The 23,687-nt window shown below is 43.6% G+C and overlaps 1 protein-coding gene across 5 annotated transcripts in view; it reads right to left on the minus strand.

Moving 5' to 3' along the window:
* The window catches only part of slit1a (slit homolog 1a (Drosophila)), a 90,270-nt gene that overhangs the window by 13,791 nt on the left and 52,792 nt on the right, over window positions 1-23,687 (minus strand). For 3 of the 5 annotated variants that reach the window (XM_086179760.1, XM_086179764.1, XM_086179761.1), the window contains exons 7-21: window positions 23,006-23,077; window positions 22,135-22,298; window positions 18,325-18,472; window positions 12,144-12,215; window positions 9,321-9,392; window positions 9,148-9,219; window positions 8,774-8,917; window positions 6,821-6,984; window positions 5,903-5,926; window positions 2,600-2,744; window positions 1,738-1,812; window positions 1,488-1,631; window positions 1,264-1,407; window positions 1,012-1,178; window positions 231-363 (exon numbers count right to left, since the gene is read on the minus strand). In XM_086179760.1, coding sequence (XP_086035886.1) covers window positions 231-363; window positions 1,012-1,178; window positions 1,264-1,407; window positions 1,488-1,631; window positions 1,738-1,812; window positions 2,600-2,744; window positions 5,903-5,926; window positions 6,821-6,984; window positions 8,774-8,917; window positions 9,148-9,219; window positions 9,321-9,392; window positions 12,144-12,215; window positions 18,325-18,472; window positions 22,135-22,298; window positions 23,006-23,077 — 1,740 coding nt within the window. The remainder of the gene's footprint in view (window positions 1-230; window positions 364-1,011; window positions 1,179-1,263; window positions 1,408-1,487; window positions 1,632-1,737; window positions 1,813-2,599; window positions 2,745-5,902; window positions 5,927-6,820; window positions 6,985-8,773; window positions 8,918-9,147; window positions 9,220-9,320; window positions 9,393-12,143; window positions 12,216-18,324; window positions 18,473-22,134; window positions 22,299-23,005; window positions 23,078-23,687) is intronic. The other 2 variants (XM_086179765.1, XM_086179762.1) reach the window with 1 other exon arrangement.

Raw genomic sequence — 23,687 nt, forward strand, 5'->3', positions numbered from 1 at the left:
TTCTCCTCTCTCTCTCTCTTCTCTAAATGATGAGATCTGTTTTCTTTCCCTTCACTGTTTTCACTAACTCTTATCCCTTTCATGCTTCCTTCTCAGCGCTCTGCATTTTTTTTTTTATTGTCTCCTTTGGTTTCCTTCCCAGGCCGGCCTCCATCAAAGCCGGACAACAGAACAATATCTGAAACTGATAAGATATAAATTTGATCAGTGTAGTGAATGTAGGAACTCACAGCTCCGTCACATTTCTTGGGATGCCTTTGGGCAGCGTGTGGAGATGCTTGTTGCTGCAGCGCACCACCGTCTCTAAGCAAGTGCACTCACTGGGACACTGAGGTCTTGGCACACAGCTTGACTCCTCTTGGCCTGGGAAAAACAGGGGAGGTAGAGGAGAGTCAGACAATGAGAGAAGCTGTGGAGAAAAGCCCAAATACAAACTTGAAGGGTGGAGACTTAACTACAAAAAGCACAATCCTTCAATGTGATGAGGAGATATTGAGTGAGACTACAAACAACAGGAGATGAAAAATGGAACATAGGATGGAGCTAGAGAAGCCTCAGTAATGTAATATTGACCAGAAAGAGCAAAGAATGGAAGCGGGCTGATGTGTGAAGACAAGTCTAACATTCATTCAGGTGCAAATAGGCTGACTGGTCAATAAAGCAAACAGCTCAATAGCTGCACTCAGCCCCGGCATCGATGAGCAGCTTAGGAACTGCTGAGTAGCAATCTATTCAGTAAACAAAAGAACGGCACAATTGCAGCCATTATTTAAGATGATCTCGGACACTTGAAGCGGCTCTTGCTCCTAATGGATTGTGGAACAAAGTGCAGTGTTAAATTCTTCATCAGTTGGGCCCAGACAGGTTAGTTTCACAGAGTGGTGCTCATCCATTTTATTGAAGATGTTTATCTCCTCTCAGATCACCTCATTTCATGTAGGGAAGCTGCAGCACATCTCCAGACACAGTCAAATAAGGTCATATGTCTCCCTATACGTCTTCAGAACCAACCTTCCTCACAGCGGAAATCAGGCAGTGCAACGTCCTGCAGTGGAATCTCTTTCAGGAAAGCAGGACGTTGGCAGCGAGGGTTCCCGGTAACTATCTTCCTGCTCCTCAGCCAATCACCAAGCCAGGACAGACGACAGTCACAGTTGAAGGAGTTGGCCAAGAGGTTTCTGTGACAACATGAGAGAGATGTTGAGAGTTTGAAATTTGACCAAGAGTTTTTGGTGAGGGAGTGTATCAGTGGCAGGGTCTCACAAGGTGGAGAGGGTCTGCAGAGTATCAAAGGCTCCTGGAGTGATGGTGGTCAGCTGGTTGTCATAGAGAGACAGAAGACGAACGTTGTGCAGCCCTGTGAAGCTGTCGTTGTGCACGCAGCTGATCTTGTTGTTCCTCAGCATCCTGAGTGAAAAGAAACTTTGCTCTAAAACTATAAAACACAGGGACATGTCTGAGTGTGTGTGACTGTGTGTGTCACTTACAGCATGCGTAATCCCTCAAGACCACGGAACATCTCGCTTCGGACTGAGTCGATTTGATTGGCTGTGAGATGAAGCTCATTGACAGATGAAGCGCCTTCAAATGCTCCATCTTCGATCTCTGTGAGCTTGTTGTTGCTGAGGTTACTGCAGAAAACAAAGCAAACACAATGATGCAAAAGCCGAGAGTTTTTTAAATTGTTGTTGTTGTTGTTTTTTAAAAAAAAAAAGCTCATATCAAAGTTTGACTTACATTTTCTTGAGCTGGGAAAGATTCTTAAAAACTCCAGTTGCCTCCAGAGTGGTGATCTCATTGTTGTTGAGGCGACTAAAGACAGAAGTTGAAAGGATTAATAGTTTGCAGAACAAAATCAATTCAGCATTAAAATTAACCAATAACTCAATATTTATCAAGAGTACCTCAGCTTCTCCATTAATTGTTGTAAATTTCTTTTTATTTTAAATTCAATTAATAGTAACTGTTTTTTTTTTTGAAAACATTTCTTGTCCTCATTGCTACTGGCATAACTATGTATAATGTGTATTTGTAAACTACATGTTTTTATGGTATTTAAAGTGTCCTTGTTTGTGTTTATGCCATGTATTTAGTCACTATCATATACTGCTGTTTGTGTGGGTGTTAAAGCTGTTGTTCAATATAACTTTATTTAATCACACAAGATTTAGGAACTTCTCATCAGTCAGTATTGCTGCTAAACCAGCTAATGTGCTACTAAAAAGTCATCATTATGATATATTGTATGTATGAGAATGTAGTAAATGCTGAATGCTATGAAAATATCATGTGGGTTCATTCTGTGTGTACATTTCTTAAAAAATGCTGAACAAGAATGAAAAACAAATTTCAGTGGATACTGACATTTAAGTTGTAATATCGCTTTGTATCATATCGCATCGCATCGTATCGAATTGTATCGTATCGTATTGTATTGTAGCCTTTCTACTTAATCAAAGATGACACCCAGATTAAAACATTCCATCAAAGTTGCTTTTCAATATTATACGGTTTGCAGCTGTTTTGGGACATGAGTGCTCTTGATTGACTGACTATTTACATTCATTCTGACAGTCTGCCTGTTGGCCATATTCCTTACAGCTCAGTGGTAGACGCAGGGATATGCTCTGGGATCTTGGTGAGCTTCAGGTTGGAGCAGTCCACCACACTGGACTCGCAGCGGCACTTTGGAGGACACACTGGATCACTATTACAGGCGTTATTCAGGCGGGTGTCCTCTGTACCTGAACAGAGGGAAAAAGCAAACACCTGTGTAGCACGAAATAAAAGAATGACATCACCACTTTCCACTACCCACACATGCATTTCACTTTTACCATGACGCTCATAGTCACGCATCCACTCCCACCACAGTTGTAGTTTGTCCTGCTGTGACCTGAAAACAGAAGCTTCCTTAACTAGTCTCTGACCTGAAGCACCTGCAGAACTTCTCTTTAGCTTTCCCACCATTCATAGCCGGGATATGAATGGGTGCGGCACTTATTTTAGAGAGGTGAGAGAGTGGGAGCAGTGGGGTGAAAAGAACAGCAGCAGGGGAGATTGAGATAAGGATGCCAAAGAGGATTTGGGCAGTCAGTGAAGCAGAGTACCCAAGAGAAGGAGAGAGGATGATGGGAGAGAGGTGGCTGAAATAATGCAGAGGCAGGGTGGGCAGACAGGTGGAGTCAAAGGGGAGGAGGAGAGAAAAAGAGCCCATATGGGACATGAATACATGCAGGAAGGAATGGAGAAGACAGGAATGAAAGGTGAGTGGTGGAGGTGCGGAGAGACGTCTGTCCTGATAGAGGAAGAGCAAGAATGAGGCAGCGTGGGGAGTGTGGGACGTTTTCCTGCACCTCCTCTGACTATGAATAGACGTTACGTGCCAAAAAGCGTGCTGCCAGAAACATCATGGCTGCTCAATAATGGAACAGCACTGGGAGCCACTTAGAACAGCGTGTGTGTGAGTGTGCATTGTGTCTGTGTATATCAGTGTGTATGTGTGCGTGTGCAGCCGATGTGTGTGCATATGTTCCATTTAGAGGGAACAACCCAGCGTTTTCTGTTAAGATAACATTTTATGTCCCTTTCCCCTTTTGCATGCTCACACGGGTGCACCTCGCGGAGGTTTGGAGATTACGTCACTGAGACACCACGAGCCACCAAGTCCACAATCATGAACAGGAAACCCTCGATCGAGCAGGAGAAAATCTTACAGTTGAGTAACGGGAATATATCCAAATAAACCATTTGAAACTGAGCTGCAAACCCTCATTTGAAAATAATTGGATAATTTATTTAAAGTGTGAAACGACTTCCTAACACTCCTGCAAAGTCTTTCTCTGCAGCTGCGTTGCTTCTCCAAGCGACCGAGCGGAGCGTGCAGATAGGAGCAGTAAAGCAGGTCATTAAGAAACTCACTTGGCCAGACAACAGGAAAAGGCATTTCCTGCTAGAGAGGAAGCAATGAAAGTACAGCGCAGCGCTTTGATCGTGACGATGTTGAGGAGCCAGAGGAGCTTCGTGAGCCTGAGTCATCATCATCATCATCACGCTTGCACGGTGTCGACACTTTTACTGCATCTTGGTTTAACCGAAAGCGGAGAAAAACACATAAGAAAGGAATGAGGCTTTTCCTTTCTGAGGCACAAAATGACTCATCGCGGGAGTTGTAGAAGTTCTCATAGTTCCCTGCAGCTTGCTTCCTCATTATCAATGTATTACAGAAAAGCGCTGGTAGTGATTGTGTGTTGCATGCATGCATGCGTGTGTGTGTGTGTGTGTATTGTGGAGGCTTTTATTATTATCATTGAGGGAGGGTGAAATTCTCATTAATCACATTTGGCTTTGATCTTCCTTCTGCTTACATAGTACTCCCATTTGTTCTCTAAGCCAGTGTGGCGCTTTATCTCAGCTTAGCACACAAAAACACTTTCATTTACACACACACACACACACGCACGCACGCACGCACGCACGCACGCACGCACGCACGCACACACACACACACACACACACACACACGCACAAAGTTCGACACACATCACTGCTCCTCCTAGTTATTTTCTTGGAAGTGCTCTTGTTAAGAGGTCCGGAAACATCCGCTGATAGGAATCTGGGTCCTCTGGTGTGCTTTATTTTCTTTAGCTTTTACTGATAGAAAGGACACACTTTCCTCCTCCCCCTGCCTCTTCTACCCCTCTTGGTGAGTGATTGTCTGTGCTCATGCCAAAGCAAAGAGACACTTCCTTTGGACTCTATCTGCTGAGACTGTTAGAAAAACTGAGCTGTGGAGAAACCGACGCACTCACGCATTGATCAGAAAGGTACGCATCCTTACTGGCCCAAGTCGCTATTCTCACAAGCATAAATACATAAGATGCCACCATCAGCAGTATATAATCAAACTACTTGAAGTGTTTTTCAAATTTAGAGAATTTCCTCCGAACTTCATTAAGTCATCACCGTAAAGGATTACGATGATGACTTGGACCTTTTTTTACCTCTGCAAAGAAGGTTATGTGAATACTGAAAGTCCTAGTGAGACAATCACGACAAATTTGGAGAGAAACACCATAAGAACATGGTGATGGGTCACTGTAAAGACTGTGAATTAAATGGTGTTAAAGTGGTGAAGCCGCCAGTTTAGATATTTCAATATAGAACAGTAAACTGTTGTAACTGGACTCCACATCAGCACATCTTTTCCAAACATGTTTGTCGACAGTCCTGGCCTGAAGACATCTACAAACTGAATTTAAGTTGTACTCATTACAAGTGGTTACAGGACATAAGCCTGATGTGACAAAAATCTACATTACACTATGGTATCCTCGCCTGATGTGCACAAATATCATATATAGTAAGTGTGTGCACGAAGTGATATTTTTGCACCACAGTGCATGTATTAGTGCGGTCCGTCATGCAAAAATCCAAATATTACCCACCTTGTGAGAGTGTGGGGGGTCTGTTCATTTGCTCATTTAAGTTACGCAACCTATCGTGTGGAATCGGCCAATGAAGAAGCCATTGAATTTTTTTCATACCGGGTTTGGCTGGTTCGGCGCTCTAGTTTCAAGATACAATGCAGCTAAAACGAACTGTTAGGACAAACTTCTTTCCCACAACTAGAAGTCTGGTCAATGTTTTTTTTACTCCAGTATGTTAGGCTTACCCGCATCATTGCCTAACAACTTGGGCTTTCTTGTCTTGTACAATTAAAGAAATAATTTCCAGCTTTCAGCAATTTGCTTGTCATGAATGAGAATCAAAACAAATACGACTCAAGTTTATAGCTGAATTGTTCTCAAACCTGTTGGAGATGTTACAAATGGAAAAAAATGGCTGAGGGTTAAAGAAAAGTGGAAGACAATGAAAAGGTAGGGTATGAAGAGGCACTCACCTGGGATGAAGTACTGCTCTTTTGCTGTGATGGAGAAAAAAAAGAGGGGTGGATGTCAGTGAGACCAGTTTGGTCAGCATAGCAATGGCTCGCTATGCTCCAGAAAAAAGTCATATATAGAGAGCTCACCATATATATGACCAAACATGACACAAGGTATATGACAGCTAAACAACAGAGTAGCCTGGGTCTAGCTCTGTGTCTCAGCAATGTGGAGGCGATGTTTAAATGTGATAAATATTTGGCTGTTGCTAAGGAAGACTGACATGTGGAGAGAAAGTAAGAAAGAAAATGACAAGACATGGAAAGAAAGGAAAAAGAAAGAGAAAAACACATGGAGCGCCTTCTTCAGCAGGTCTAGCCAAACAAGTGCGGTCTTAAAGAAGTGTGAAACCTCAACAGTGCTGAGTGCCAGACAGCGCTGCTCGGCATAAACACGACAGCGGGCACTAGGTGGGTGGAGGAGTTGGCACAGTGAGGCAGGGATGAGGATGCGCGATGGAAACCTGAACCTATGAGCAAGCAAGGGGAGGTGGAGGAGAGACTGGCAGAGGAGTGGCAGACATGTTCAGATTATACCAGGTTTGCCCGCTGATCTCAGCTCACTGCGGTTTGATGTGAAACCAGATTCACAGTGCAGTAATAATGTAGTAGGAAAGCGAACAATCCAACTCTCCTTGGCCCCAAGTTCATCTGGCGAGGTATCGATTGAGCTGAGGGGCTAAATAAAACCACTTTCCAGGAATGACCACTCAGAGAATGTGGTGTGAGGTCGAGATAAAAGCCACTCTCGGCAGAGAGAAAGAGAGAAGTTCAATAGTGAGGGTCAGGAGGAATAAAAACAACAGTGCCAGTCTTTGACAGAGAGAGAGTCTCAAGAGAGAAATAAGAGACAGCGACGTGGAGTCACTGGCCTACCGGAGCAACGGAACTTCTTGCTCTTGATCTGTCCGATGCGTTTGTTTGCCAGGCGACGGGGGCTGGCGCAGCGGGCGCCACTGGTCTCAATGGGATTGGAGCGCAGGTAGTCTGCAAGCCACTTCAGATTACAGTCACAAATAAATGGGTTCTGGGCCAGGTGACTGGAGAACAAAGAGGGAGGGGTAGCAGACAGATGAGAAAAGATGAGAGGGGAGGGTAGAACAAGAAAGACGAAGGAGGAAAAGGAACATTTGATAAATGCCAAGAATGAAAGAGGTATACATCTGGCCATCAGATTTATTACAGACTCTTACTGTGGAAACTGTGGAAACAACAAAAAAAAAAACAACTTTATTGTACAATCTGAAACTGTGCGGCTAGCTGACCATTTAATAATAATCAAATCCTAACATGGTGATGAAATCTTACCAGTTTGAAGTAGAAGACTGATACCATGCTACGATATTGGCAGCTAGCTTGCTTAGCTTTACTTGGTGTAACGACTGAAAATTGAGAAAGCCACCCAAAACCCAAACTCACTCAGTAGTACCAGTTTTCTCATTCAGTGTGTCATCATGAAAGTAAATAAGCACAATTCTAAAAAAACAAACAAAAAACAACTACTATATAGTGACATTTCACTTAAAAAGCTAGCCGGTTTCACTCTGCGCTACTATGAGCACTGAATCAGAGGGTTATATCTTGTTTTTAGCTCAAATCAAAGTGTGTGTGAGCCTACAGCTGATTATAGAATATGAGGATTATACTAGACAATGTGTTTGAGGGTTTGTAAAGGGACATTTTGCTGCATGTTGTGAGCCGCCGGTCGCCACTGGCTTCAATCTAAATGTACATGGCTGGCTCTTTCTGCAATCTGGATTGAAAACAAAGAAGTAATGTGGGTGGGGGGAAAAAATACCTATTTGTAAGTACTTGAAAGGCAAAATACACTTTAACATCCCACAATTTTTTATGATCCATATAAATGACTTTGAGCAAACCACAAGCCCATAAAATCAGCTACTTGATTTTTCCACATGTACTGATTCCAAAGAAATCATTCCTTTGAATATGAGGTTGATTATTTTATAAGTGAAATACATTTGCCACATTGTGTTTCAGCTTTGTGGTCAAGTTGGAGGCTGTAGTTTGTGGTGATGTTGACTTGTGAGACGTGTTTCTAATATTCTGTCCAACCTGTCAACACTGTTCAACATCATAACTTCATTCGGGGAGATTTATTGCCGGGTTGTTGTATTAGTATTTGTTTTAGCAATGGCTACCAAATTAACCGAGTGTTTAAATATGTTTGAAATTATCCTTTTTGATTTTGGTTTCAACCATAACTCAGTTCAACAAGTGTGTGTTGTTATGTTGCACAGCCATCCAGTGTGCTGTGCTCAGAGCAGGCGAAGGACTCTACATGTATTTTTACACCTCGTTTAGAATGCAGGAAAAACAAGAGGCTTGTTTTAGACCGACTGTTTAAACCCAATGCCCCCTGCCCGTGTGTGCGTGTGTTTGTGTGTGAGTTTGTGTGTGTTGTGGGCCAAGGGGCAGCGACATCCATCAACTTCAACAGGTGTCTTGTATAAAAAGCTTTTTGGAAATGAGGAAACGATTGCAGCGTGTTTCAGAGCTGGAAGGTGCCGCCGTGGGAGGTCTGTATCGATAACAGTGAGAGATTTGACTTATTTATTGGAAAAGGAAAAAAAAGGAAAAAAGAACATTCCTTTTAGTCAGAGTGGGTGCTGTGGTGGAAAGACTGGGTGTGGTGTGTGCTGTTTTTGATCTGGAACTGGCCGCAGAAGATGTGTGTGTCCATGAAGATGATAGATTTATACTCTCCATTCTACCTCATCATTCCATTACCGTGTTGTTACACAGACCTGCGAGTAAACAACTTCTGTGTTGGCTCATGTGTTATGGTGATGTGTGTTTTTGACTCACAGGGTCTGTATAGCGCGTAGTGAAGTGAAGGTGCCCTTGGCGAGGGTTTGGATCTTGTTGTCATAAAGTGACAGCAGTGAGAGATTCTGCAGGTCCTGGAAGGCGTTGGCACGAACACAGTGAATCTTATTGGCATTCAGCAACCTAAGAGAGGGAGGACAAAAAAAAAAAGAGGGCGTGATGAAGGGAGAGGAGAAACAAGAGAGAGAGGGAGAGAAGGAGGCAGCCTGTCAGACATTCTTTATGCATTCATTCATTATGCATTCCAACTATAAAACTATGCTCAGGTACAAAGTTTATATGAAGGTTATGACTCCTTTCCTGAGTGGGAGTACAAGAGCTCTGCAGTGTATCTACAGAGTGTGTGTTCTTACAGAAGTTGCAGGGCATAGAGGCCATCAAACACCCCCTTGGGCAGGTCCGTGATCTTATTTCCATACAGCACACTGGGAAATCACAACACAGACATACTTAGACATGGAAAATGACATGAGAGATAAAATTTATGCATACAGACACGCACAAACACGGCCTCTGGACCACTTACAGGGAGTTGAGCGAACGCAGGCCCTGGAAGGCATCAGGAGCTATCTCCGAGATCTGGTTGTTGCTCAGGTCTCTGAAGGGAAGAACACCAGCGAGTCAGTCAGTGAGGGATTAAACGGTACGGTGATGTAGATGCCAGCATCCCCTGGGTGTTTCCCTCAGAGGGAGCTGAGATGGAAGGGCTGTACCTGCTGCTGGCCAGCTCAAGCTCTTGCCCAAATCTCCCACATCACTTAAAGGGGAGAGGATGGATTGCCAATCTAAACATTCATTATTCATGGCAGATCTGCTGTCTTCTATCTGTGGTGCGTATGTGTGAATTTAAGTGAGTTGCATGAACACATCCACAGCCAAATACAGCAGACGACTTGTGAAGATACCAGTTGTTAATACGATCGGCAGGCCTCTCCCTACAGGACAACCACTGTGTGTCTTTGTGTTTATGTGTGTGTGTGTCTGTGTGAGTTAATGCAGCGGTAACAGAGGAACAGTGGGAAAGAACGGGAGAAAGACAGATGGAGAGAGAGAGTTAATGGAGTAAGTGAACTGGAACTCAGTCGACTGGATACCTTTGAAGGAAAATCATCACGTGGTGAAGAAGAGGGATATTTTCACATTTGGGGGTAACCGTTAAATAAGTGTCCATTTGTCTTCTTGCAAAGGACTGAGGTTTACTGGAAATGAAAATGCAGCAGAGGAGCCAACATCTGCACTGGTGTGTGTCTATAAACTCAGACGACGTTGTGTTTGTGCATGTGTCTGTGTGCGAGGGCTGTCGACTGCATCCATGTCGGTTCATGTGTCGGTCATCCAAAAGCGGGACAAGGTGAAAGAAAATGTGTTTGGTTGGGATTTACTAGGACAAGGCAACACACGCAGGGTCAGGAGGAGGAAACACACGCACCTGCGCATGACATAAATAAATAAACAAGAACCGCGCCTACAACAGCCTGAATATAACTTTTACTATGAAGATTCCTGATTCTAAAATACTGTCTTTGCATAAAATAGCAAAACAAAACTACTTGTAAAAGACCTGCAGAGCCCCACCCAGCAGGATGACAACATTCAATATGCTGTCGTGTACGGAAGGTGATGGACAGGACTGACTAGGCCAGTGAGGGCATAGAGCCAGCTGAATTGGCGGAGGCCCTGTGGGTCGACTCAGACATGCAATGCATAGCTGCTGCTGAATGCAGAATCAGCAGCAACAGAAGGTCCCGTCTGCTAGGAACACCACATGGAAAACATTCAATCTGCCTTTAAATCTGGTTTGTGTATTTGTGTATGAAAAACACATTTGTTTCATATCTAATATGAAGAGAGTAACTTGATCTCATAGAAATATGACCACAAGAATGGTCCTGACCTCTTAACACTGCATTACGTGGTAGTGGCACAACATCTGTTTAAATAATATGTCAGCACCACAGAAACAACACCAATAGATAGTCAACCCGGGACCCTTTTGTGGTGGACACATGGAATCCTTGGTTCAACAATGTCGCACAATTGACGGTGGTTAATACTTTATTTTATAGTTCTTCACTGACAGCAGCTTCTTGAAATGTTGTTCACTCGTGGAAAATAATGTTTTATGAGTTTTTTTGAGGTCTGGTTGGGTTTTGGCACAAAAAACAATTGGTCAGGGTTCAGAAAACATTGTCGGTTAGGTTAAAGTTGTTAAACCAAGTGCTGTAAATGGGACTCGAGCACCTGTCTCCCATTGCAGAATTTTGGTTTAGGAACAACAAACACTTGAACGTTAGGAAAGCATGGTCAGTCCTCACTGTAAAGATGATAGACAATACATTTTTTGAGTGTTTTGTATGTAAAAAAAAGAAAAAAAAGAAAAGAAAAACAGGAGTTTTTTTTAGTATATTTTTTTGTAAAACCACTGTTTTCAATTATGCCTGCAAAAATACAAACAAACAGTGGCGAAAAACATTACCGCCAAATGACCACAACCTTCAGTGATCACATGACCTCCGTGGTGGAGGTAATAAAAACATGTTTTGAATTTACGTCCATATGAATTCAGAGTAATTTGAGATTTCCCTGCAGCGACAGTGATACAGCAGCTGTTTCACTCCGTTGACTTTTCTATATTGTTTGAAGAGAAAAAGCTGGATGATTCAACAGAGCAGAAATCTTAAGAAGGGCAGAGAAACTCCTTGACCTTCCGTTTCCTGCATGTCCCGGCTGCTAAGTCGGTCAAGTCTGGTGGTGTTGGAGTTATGGGTTTGGCTGACTAGTGTGGATTGGCCGGGTGACTGGACGACTGGCTCAATGGGTAAAAAAAAAACAAAAAACAAAAAAAAACACTGTCTCAACTAGCAGATTGTCACTGTTCACTCCCACAGTGAGCAAGCCTCAGCCTTCATTCCAGCACACTCTCGGTCCCCTCATCATTCCAGCCGCAATTTACAGTTTGCCCACGCTTGCATAACACACACACACACACACACACACACACACACACACACACACACACACACACACACACACACACACACACACACACACACACACACACACACACACACACAACCAGGCTGGACAACAGTAGCCAGGGGAATACCAGCACACAGCATTGAAAGATGAGAGCTGTTATTATGCTCATGTAGCATCTGAGTGCTTGCTTGCCATGCCACCCCAAGTCTGAGAACAAGAATATGTTCTTTAGGCGCAGACGAAATAAATGCTTTATGCTCCTCAGCAGTGGAACCAGAAGACCGGCAATTGTTGCTTCTTTTTCCAGCCTTCAACCTCTTGTTCCCATCTGTATTATTTAGCTCTGGGGTGAATGTACTGGTGTACTTACATCCTACGCAGTTTCTTGTAGGGAGAGAAGGCTCCGGGAGGAACGGACTTAATCCCATTCTGTTCCAGACGTCTAGAGGAGGAGAGGAGGAAAGGAGGAGAGGAGAGAAGGAAAGGAGAGGAGAAGAGATGAGAGGAGATATCATCAGTTAACCAAACAATAGTCTTCTCCTTGACAACAGCGCTGAGTAATCCCCCCGTCACCTCCGACCCTTGGTGATTGGCCTGATTATATTAACGGAGATCTATTCCCCAGCTGTAATAGGTCCAGGCAAGTTGGAGTCATAACATCCTTAGAACCAATAAACAGTCTAAATTCTAAAGTGGCGTGGAAAAGGACTGGAGGGGAAATGGCTCTGTCTAAGTTTGTGAGATGAAGTAAAGGCCTTCAACTAAAAGTCATAATTCTTCTTGATGTAAAGCACTAATGTTCTCAATAATAACCCCACTTGTGCTGCTAACATTTGTCTTGCAGGGCAGTGAACTTAATTTTCCTTTTGAGTCTTATGAGCTGTTGAATCAAAGTTTGTCGAAATCTCACCACACAGACAATTGAAACACAAAACATACACTTGGTCATTTAGTAGAACAGTCTCAGACCCTAATCAGTGTCAGATGGTCATGGAGAAACAGACAGCTCTAAAGCCCATTAGTGTGGTCATGCATGTCTGTGTGTTTCAGGCCGGCTGCTACTTCGGTCGGTCCCAGACCAATTCCCTGGTGTGGCTGGCAGAGGGCTGTTTATCTGCAGGTCAGTTGACAGCTTTTAAAACTGTCCTTAACAGGGCTTAGCAGGGTCTGGAGGGAACCAGCTGTGGTCCTGTCTGGTTGTCCTGCCATGCTGCTTTTCAGCAGAACAGGAGACCTGAGCGGGAGGAACTGGCTTGCTGCTATCACAGGAGCAGTGGAGGTACGTGACCTCCCTATCATCTTTAGGGTTAACTTGATTTAATGTTTTAAATAAATAGCTTGCATGATTTGTTTACTTCACATTTTCTAAGTTTTCCTTAACTGTCTCAGGACATTAACTTACTGATGACATGACATCAGAAAGGAACAAACATATAATGGCTGGCAGAACAGCCTTCCAAATAATTTCCATTAGCGGTTTGTTTGCCCTCCTTAGGGCTCCCCTACAATTAAAAATGATCTTGGAGCAAAGGGTAGCTGTATTTTAAAGTAAAAGTCACAGAGCAGTTTATTTGTTTGACAATAATAGTGAGGAGAGCCCTGATTGGGAGGCATCTTTCTATGATGTGTTAACTCTCTTGTCTCTCAACCACCAGCAGACTCCTCCAGAAACTCTCAAAAAAAGAGGAAAGTTATGAAAGTAACACTTTTAAAACCACGACAACCTGAGAGCAGAGTTGCATTCATGGGGACAGTTGGATAAACACAGGCCAGCAACAGCCTGACAATGGAGGTGTGATATTTTCAGCCATTTCACAGAAAACCCTGTGACATGTGACAGGTAGGTACAGCGATTACCTCACAAACAAATACCCTGATATGACTGGATGAATATCGGCTTCATTTTGTGGTCGTTGTCCATTCTGACAATAAAAAGCAAGCAAATCTAGATAAATGGGACCAATAGTTTGAAACTGTGCTTGTGTTTCCTGAGTCAGATTGACCCTGAAAATAACATTTTTGATAACAGAAAAAAAAGAAAGGTCTGTCTTTCCAATTTTGGATCAGACAGTGAGATTTTATGGTGATTTATGGATTTGTCACTCACACATAAACCTGTGTAACAATTTGAATTACGATCTTTTACTGGAAGTGTAAATTATTGGGGGTCAGACTGACCCCAACGATAAAAGATGTCAGTGAATTGGAGGACAACACGAGGGCTAAAATCATTAAAATGCCATATTTCACCACAAGGAAATGAAAAACATTTTCAAACCTGCAAAGTTCCTTGTCATTATACAGTTGATTGATGGAGGCACCCCCCTGCTAACTGATTACTTGGAGTAAAAACATTTCCAAACAGTTTAATTATTCTATTAGAGACATTTAAGATTTACTACAGGCCTAAGACCTCCTGCATTGCTATGTTTATGCGGTAAATGTTTTGTGAGACATAAACCACAACCACTTAACGGTTTCCAAATTTTTCAATCAAACATCTGCCCCCCCTCCCACCCCCAAAGGAGTGGCCTCGGTGTATATGGAGCGTTGTAGCTGCGCCATTGACATTCCTGGGATAGCGGTGATTCCAGACCACAGATTCCTGCGGTGGACATGCTCTTGTATCTGTTTTCGTCTGCCTGTCCCAAAGTGTCTGTGGATTTAGAGCAGAGTGACGGTGCTGCGGTTCCTCTGCCCTCACCATGCGGCAGCACGGAGGGCCAAGTGGCTTTAGCGCCTTCTCTCATCAACCAGTCTGTCTGACTGGTCCTAACCAGTCTGGCACTGCATATGCATTGGTTGAGTATGTGTTTGCCTACATGCTGTGTGTCAGCATATACCAAACCAAGCAAGACAAGGACACACGTTGCCGTCTGACAAGTTTTTAGCCTTCAAATTGTCATTCCTGGCAGATCAATATGTGCAAGCGACTAAATCCCCCAATCAACAAAGAAGCTGCTCCCTCTGGCAGAGAAAAAAGGAACAATCTCTCTGTCGCCTTCAAATGGTCAATCAATGTCTCCCATCCAATTTTATCAGACTGAGCATTTGTGGGAGTCTGCCTGTGTTTGTATCAGCCCAATCAATGGTATTCATCCCCTTCATTAAAGTCGGAGCATGGCTTTCATTATGAGGAAACACGTCGTGCCTTTTCAGCCAGTTCGTGCAAGAGTCAGGAATGGATGGCAGGACCGCAGCAGTGCATGAAAAGCGGGGGGGGGGTTATGGAGGAGTTCAGACTACAGTGCATAATCATCTGTTGTGGTAGTGTTTAGGCTAACTGGGCCTGGTCTCACAAGAGCAGCGTACAGAAACCAGCTCACATCCCTACAGCCATAAACACAACACTGGCAGTCATTAGGCGAGAGCAGGGCAGGGAGGTTGCAGTTCTCCGATTTGTACATAATGAGAGCAGCATGCGTGTGTGTGGCTGTGAAAGTAAGTGTGTGTGTGTGTGTGTGTGTGTGTGTGTGTGTGTGTGTGAGAGAGAGAGTTTCCAAGTGCCTCATTAACAAGGCATTAGACTGGCCTTGATACCCAGCAGCCCGCCTTGCTGTAATTGAAACTGATTTTATAATGAACTTCAAGCACAGATCAAACCCTCTGTACCAAATAAAAGAGCGGAATCCCCCCCTCTTCGATTTTTATTCCTTCGGTGTTGATCTGCCTCCTCCGACCTGCCCATGGTGATTTGGCAAGCTGGGAGTGAGAGTGATAAGACAGGGGAGAAAGAATCAAGAGGTGGAGGAGAGCGAAAGAGGGAAGGGGTGTTTTGGGAAAGGAAGGCTCTGATGGGCAGGAAAGGAGGAATGCTGATGATATACACTCGTGTTTCACCCTGGTCTTGTAAAAGATGAATCATAGCGGGGTTTATTAGCAGGGCACGGTTAAGTACCAATTAGATATGAAGGGCAGTGAGACTTTAAAAATGTCTTCACTCATCAGAGAATATCTACTGTCTATAAAACCTGTTCATGGTAGAGCTATCCTTCCTCACTCTCCCTTGTCTCCCATTAGTGCTGCTGGCTACTTATTGGGTTCATACATCACATTTCAGATCTTCTACTTGTGGGACTTCACAGCTGGTTGGCATACCAAGGAGGCCTACTATCCATAAAACATGGGAGTGGCTGAATATTTATATTTTAGAAGTTATTATGCAAGATTTGAAGTGAAATACTTTGTAGGTGGTCACTCAGTCTGACAAGAACACACACAAGTGTGAACTGTATGTCCAAATTAGGACATTTAGCACAGCACGGCATTAGAAATGGGTCAGGGTTGTTGGGGAACATGGGATCTGTGACTTCCATGCTAGCTGGGTATTTATAAACAGACCCCATAGGGAGGAGGAGACCTAGAAACTCATGGTGTCCTCCTCACTACACATTCATGCTCCCTGGAAAGACATGCTGGTGTTCTCCCTTCAGCCACACTTTTCCTAAATGTGCATAAATCACAGTCTTTCAGGTCGATTTCTGCCAGGGGCATTAAACCCCTGATAAAGAAAGTAAAAGCACTAAAGTTTGGCCCAGCATTCCCAGGAATTACAGTGGGCTGTAAATAGTTAATGCCCAGACAGATGTTGGAGGACTGATAAATGGGGGGGTTAGCAAAGCACTTGCGTGCGGTTCACAGCCATCTGAGCTGATAAGAGCATGTAGGTCTACATGTGTCGCTCAGTAAATGGATGGATATCTCTGCAACGGGTGAGAAAAGACACCTAAAACAACACATAATGCACATACAACATGCATGTTTAAATCGGTACATATGGTAACATGTATCTTCACTATACACACGCCAACCAGTACCCTGCAGTGTCATGCTTTAGGGACCTCTGCAGCTGTGAATGTCCCCTGCATTTCATCGCTTTCCTCTGCTGATAAGTTCTGCAGGCTTAAGGAGTTTAAAATTGATACCACAATATTATTGTCATGAGGGTCATCTGTTGGACCATCTGGGAGAGAAATCGCATCATTCTGAGCTGGACATGATTGATGAAATTGAGTGACTTTGACAGTTTTGGTGAAAAGACAATGAAAAAAAACTATCCATCCATCCATCATTCATCCATTTTCTTCTACTTATCCTGTTAAGAGTCGCGGGGACCTGGAGCCTATGCCAGCTGCCTTTGGGTGACAGGCAGGGTTCACCCTGGATGGGTTGCCAGTCCATCACTGGACCAACACATAGAGACAGACAACCATTCACACTCACAGTCACGCCTACGGTCAATTTAGAGTATCAATCAGCCTCGTCCCCTCTTGATGTCTTTGGACTGTGGGAGGAAGCTGGAGTACCTGGAGAGAACCCACGCAGGAACAGGGAGAACATGGAGACTCACACAGAAAGATCCTGTGATGGAGCCAGGGCTCCAATTCGGAACCTTCTTGCTGTGAGGCGACAGTGCTAACCACTGCACCACCATGCCACCCAATAAGGAAACTACAGATAAAAGTACAAATGTACTGCATTCTTAGACAGCATGAAATCCTTAACACCTTCTCTTTTCCCTTCCCTTGACTGCAGCTGTAAAGTCCTCTTTCCAGTCTGTTCCTCAAAGAGGTAAGTAATCATATTCAGAAACACCTGTAGAGTCGGGATTATCTCAAATCTTCTGTGACGATCAGGTATATCTCATCCATATGGAGCTGCATGAAATATTTTGTGAAACACTTTGTTTATGTACTTGGGATATCAATTTGGTATATTTTGCTTTTGATATCCTGACACCTATTAACCGGCAACGAACAGGTAAATTTTCAAAAAATGATGTGTCCTATGAGAGGCATCAGCCTGGCAGATATGCACTGGACTACATCTCCCACTCAGCATCGATGAAGTCTCCAGCAGTCAGTGGTGAGAGCTAGCTTCTCTTTCCTGGCTAGTTTGGCATCCCACTCCTTGCAGTTCTTTTGAAAGAGTGTAGTCAATCTAGGGTCTGATGTTAACTGGACTCTAGGTACTGAGCTTTAGTTGCAAAATGTCCACATACATAACCAGGTGCTATTTCTTAATACACTGTGTAGTGCTGTAGTGAATAGCTATTAAATTGAAGAAAGAAACTGACGAAATGGCTCTACATGCAACTTTGTTCAGGCCCTTTAAATTTTCTGTTTAAGGCTCCTAGCAAGTAAATGGTTTGCTGTATATTTACATACGAAAAATACGGTGTGTACAAGATTAACCCATAGACTATAGACATGAGTAGGAACTATTCTTGGTGGTTGGCTTTTCAATTCAGTGAAGAACGTTCATTTTATCAAACTGGACCTGCAGCCTTGTAAGTTTGGTTTTTTTTGTTTTTTTTCCATTCGCACAACATCTAATTTCAATACCTTAGCAGCTGATGACACACATACAGCATAATTTGTGAAAGATTACATCACAGATGTGTCAGAAATTGAGTCAATTTCATCTGCAGATCTGTTTTACGAAGGATTCCCTGAAAGATCCTGAAGGAGCCCCTGTGGTCCCCAGTCTCCAGCTCAGGAACCCCTGATCTAAACTTTACTGTGTGTACATAAAAACAAGGAGGTGCTTACATTTCAGCCATGCTGTCAGGCAGGTTGGCTGGGATGTCAGTGAGACCTTTCCCCCTACAGTCTACGATGTTGTTACTGCAAGTACACATGGCAGGGCAGGAACCTCCTCCAGTGCTACACGGCTGCAGGCTGGATGACTCCTGGTGTCCTGGACAGAGAAGAAGACGACAGTGAGGATTAACTGGGGCAGGACCAGGAGAAGATGTGGCCCCCTTAGGCGAGTGAGCATAGGTGAATCTGGTTTTAGAGCGGTGGGACATAAAGCTGGATCATTGTTTGAGGATTTGTGCCAAGACATTGAGCAACTCCACACATGTGGAGCTTAACCTGATTTGCTGTTGTTCATGCTGTCAACATATCTTGTCTTACAGTATAAAGTGAATTGCAAATGAACACAGATGCTTTGACATTGAGAGAAAGAAATGAAACACTATTATAAAGCTATACATCCTTGAGAATCAATGGGCCAGAAACTGGGTTATTTATCAAAAGAGTGCCATCCTGTACAGAGAGGAGAAGAAAGACATGAATAATAGAAGTGGGGAAGTGATTGAAGGCCTCCAATAACATCCATTGATCTCGACTCAAATGTTCCTCCTGAGTCTGCGTTCTCTGGGTATAACTCGTGCCATTCTGCACATTCAGCGTTACAACCCCCACCTCTTCACTTTCATTTGTTCTAAAACACTTCAACTTTTCAATTTGCATACAGAGCACACAACCCATCATGCGGTCTCTAGACACCTGTTCAAATAGCTCCGACACTGTCAATGATGTGTTGAAAGCAGGCGCCTTGTACAACCATGTGTGTGTGTGTGTGTGTGTTTGTGTGTGTGTGTGTGTGTGTGTGTGTGTGTGTGTGTAGAAAAGTGTGTACAAGATGTGTGGATGTAAGCCTAACCCAGATAAAATGAATAAAACAGACTTTTAAATTGCCTCATTTACACAGCATTACTAATCCGGGTTTCAAACCATGAATATTTGATTATCTTTCTATCCATCGCTCAGCTAGTGTGGAAAATGTTGGAGCAGAGAGTGAAGAGGGAATAGAGTCGCGGAGAGGAAGCGAGTGATGGGTGAAGTGAGTGCTTAAAAACTCCATGTCAAGAAATTTTGCTGCGACATCATGCTTCAGCTTCTAGCTTTATGGTCATTTAACGGTGTCAAAGGTCAGCTGGTCAATGAGATGCTTTGACAGACCTGGGAATCGCATAAACAAGACAAATAGCATTGTGAGAATCAACACAGTTCACACAGTCGCTAAGCCCGCGTGATCTGAGGGCTTGTGATCCGCGATGGCAGAGGTTTGACAGATCTGGGATCAGGTGTAGGGCAGAGCAGCACTCCCTTCTGATCTAACATGGCATATTTGACAGGTTTGGGATCAGGGAGAGTGCACAGCACAGCTGGAGCAGTCTTAACAGTGACAGCTCTTTGACAGATATACTTGAGGTGAAGCTGTTTGATGTACTCTTGTCCCCTGCTCTTACTACTTCTGTTTTCCCCATTATTGCGTTCCCATCCAATGTCTCCACTGCTTTTCCTCCCATCCCATTTCCCCTGTTGTATTTGCTTTCACCATTTCCCCTCCTCCTCCTCTCTCTGCTCTCCCACCCATCTAAAAGTTCTCATTTTCAGTCTCACATTGCTGCCAGTCACTCCACTTCATTTCTCCCATCCTTTCAAAATTTAGTTTTATCACTGGCATCCTCCCATTTGTCCTTTCTGAAATGCCGCTGAAGCACAGTAGTTGGGTTCACTCGTTCTCCCCTGTTTCTACCTCTTTATTTATCCTCCACTACAGGATTTGTATTTTATTTCACCTATTAAGTTCATTATTCATTTCCAACCTTACATTTTTACTTCATTTATTATGTCTTGGGAGCTGTAATTCAGTAGAATAGTCATTTTCTGTCCAATATCCAAAAAGTGGTACTAACAGCCCTGCATTACATTTAAAACTTGTTCACGGAGCGCAAAGAGGCTCTACTTGCTGATGTTTTGTAAAATAAAATGGACACTGAGATGAGTTAAAGCCTCTCTAATCTTCACTACAGTTGGAGGATTATGGGTGTGTGGTTGCACATGATTTAGACCCATATTGTTCTGCTTCTTTCTTTTAAAGGGACATGTGGGAAACATGTTTTCTGCCAAGATTTACAGTTCTCAGGCCCTGAAAAAGGCCAGAGTTTCCTGCTGTGCACCTGTTTGAAGTACACAAGATTGATTACTGCATATTGTTAATGTCAGCAACTGCAGTTATTGGGTAGTTATGTCCCAACTGTATAGATCTAAAATTGTTCTTATTTTTTTTATGTGATATTCAACGGTTTTATCATCATTAGTTATAAATAATCAGTGAATATAATTTTTTCAAAATGATTAAACATAGATTTGAATTGCTAGGCTTAAGCATGACTTTTGAAAAGAAAACGATGGAAACAGTTGACTGGAAAGTATGACATTTCACTCCAAGTGAAGCAGTAAATGTGTTATTCATGCTCATTACGAACAAAAATTTACTGTATTGTGATGCTATCCAGCTGCACTCTGGAAATGATAGTCAGTGAGTCATGATGCTGAGAAAGCTGCAGCTAAGTACCCCTTTTTTGTCATCTCTCTCTTTCTCTCTCTCTCCCTCTCTCTGTCTGAACAACAACTCTTCTCCCTATTACTCTCTTCCAACACAGCGCCACCCCGCCCCAAATCCCCTGCAGGTGGCCTGGCCTGGTCACAACTACATATACATGCAAAAACACAGTACTGCACTCTCAAAATAAAAGAAAAAAAGTGTGCGTGCGTGTGTGTGTGTGTGCGTGCGTGCGTGTGCGTGTGTGTGCGTGTGTGCCAGCAAGCAATCCCTAATGAGTCCTTCACAGGGAGTTCAACTTCTGGTCACTCATCCACTCAAGGAGAAAATGGGTGTATGCGTTTGTGTAAATGCAGGACTATGTATTTAAGCGGAGAAAAGTTAAAATACTTGAAGTAGTTATTTATTCATTTTTTTGTTTTCTTCCTCAAAAAGTTTGACCAGTCACAGAGAACAATTAGGCTGCTGATGTGACCTGCAACATCGAGCAACTTCCTTGATCAGAATGTCTTTGCACCCCAAACTTTCCTTCCTCTCTCATCATATCTGGAGTGGTTACACTCCCACGCTTTGAGTCGCTTTCCCTGGGCGATGAATAGTTAATGATCTGTGCTGTCACGCTGTATGGCTGCATAAAAATCACAAACCATGAACAGAGACTTAGAGGGACACACACCCACAAACTCACACACACTCACACACACACACACACAAACAAGGAGATGCAACAAACACTCCTCACAGCTGGTGTTATTGTAAGATGGCCTTGTGGGGACTGGGGGTTCTCACTCGCTTTCTCCATTGTCCTGATATGATAACCCCGGTGCACGGCATGCCACGCCCTCATGCACATGTTACACACACATACTAGGGGTTCAAAGCCACACTAATCCGTGTGCAAGGAGGTGAGAAGCCATGAATAATGAGGAGAGGGGTACTGTTGTCAGTGGGGGCAGCTTCTGCTCCAGCTGGGTGTTCTATACATGGTGGGTATTTTCCTGTTATGACAGCCAGCTGCTGGAAGCTGGAGACACATGAAAGGGCAAGAGGGGAGCTGTAGGGTTGCCCAGAGGCACAGGAGCTGTCAGGTGGCTGCCAGGTGAACATGAGAATGCAGTGGGGATGAGAGGATCAAAGCACGGTGTTCAACCAAAATGTAAAATACAATATTATACGATGTCAAATATTGTGGTAAGTTATGTGCAAGACTGGAATCTCACCCAAGCAGCTGAATTCATGTTTTTGGACCTCTGCCACATTGAGACCTCGGAGTTCAGCTGGAGCCGTACACTGGGTGAACAGGCCGATAGTCGGTCGCTGTCTGAGCCACTGGGCCAACCAGGCGAGGTGACAGTCACAGTTGAGATTGTTGGAGTGGAGACGGCTGGTAAAAGACGGAGAAAAAAACAACCCTGACTTTAATTTGACAGCAGCTGAAGACACAAATAGCATAAAAAGTGTCTATTCTTTCCGAGAGCTCGTCACAACCAACCGCTGTGGTGAAACACACAAAATCATATGCTACACGGATCATTGTAAATGGCACATTTCAGAAGTAGACTTTTCTAAACCCAATACTCCAAACATGGCATTCCTGGAATGCTGTGCTTGTCCAGAATAACTTGCTCTGCTGTGGTGGACTTCTGGATGCCAAAATCCATGTGCACCGACAAACAATCAGAAAGACGAAAAAAATATAACCCCCCCATGGGAGTAAGGAAGGCCAAAATGCCACCGCAAGAACAGTGGAGTCACGGCTCTGAGCGGTTCTCCAGGCGTAATTGTCTTAATTTGTACATAATGTCATATTTAGTAATCACATACAATGCACAATACACAATAGGCTTAGAGGGCTATTTGCGTCTATAAGGGCCAGTTGTTGTTGTGTATACTTTAGATGGAGAGGATAATGGCTCCTGGCTTTGCTACAGACCCCTCTGTGGTGCTCTGTGGTTATGGCAGACGTCCAACGCCGCCTGGAACGATATCTACTCCCATTCAGCACTTTCTCCACAGTGCCTAAATACATTTGCAACATTATTCTGAGAGTGCAAAATATAAAGTACTGAAGTGGGAGAAGGTGCAACTCACAAGGTTCGTAGTTTCGGCATGTGGTTGAAGCTGGAAACCGGAATGCTGCTGATGTTGTTGTTGTTCAGAGTTCTGTAAAGAGAACATAGCCAGTGCAGCCATTTTTGAATTTATACTTCAAAAACAGTTTTGTTTATTTTAGATCTATTTTCCATCTCTGTTCTCTCATGCTGGCATCCCACTGGGAATATATCACCTCATTCCATGCAGATGGGAAGCCCTTGCACCTCCTACGCACACTCGAAAGCGAATACACACATCAGTCGTTCTATAGACACACATTTTCCTCAAACACTGGGCATCAGCTGCAGCGAGAGAGGAAGATCATTTCAATCAGCCTAATAACCCTTTACTATATTTCAACCCGTCCCCCTCCCCCCATTAAACCTATACATACAGGCCCCATCAAAACAACCCCCCATTCCCACTTAGGCCATTATGACAACCCTATCACTACATCTGCAATCCATCCACACCTTGAAAGTAGCCTTTAATGGCCTTTTTTTTTTGTCTCCCCCACCCCCTTAAAACGAGAAAACACACACACATACATGGAGAACATGGTCTTTCACCGTAAAAATAATAAGGCTGTCATAGCCCTTTTGTGCTGCGACTGTCTATTTTGTTTCAGGTGGAGAGCTCAAACAAAAGCCAATGAATAAAAAGTTTGACAAGGAATGAT

The sequence above is a fragment of the Aulostomus chinensis genome, chromosome 16 (assembly GCF_037954235.1).
Source record: "Aulostomus chinensis isolate RoL2024-O1b breed Wild chromosome 16, RoL_Achi_v1.0, whole genome shotgun sequence".
NCBI classification, from domain to species: domain Eukaryota; kingdom Metazoa; phylum Chordata; class Actinopteri; order Syngnathiformes; family Aulostomidae; genus Aulostomus; species Aulostomus chinensis.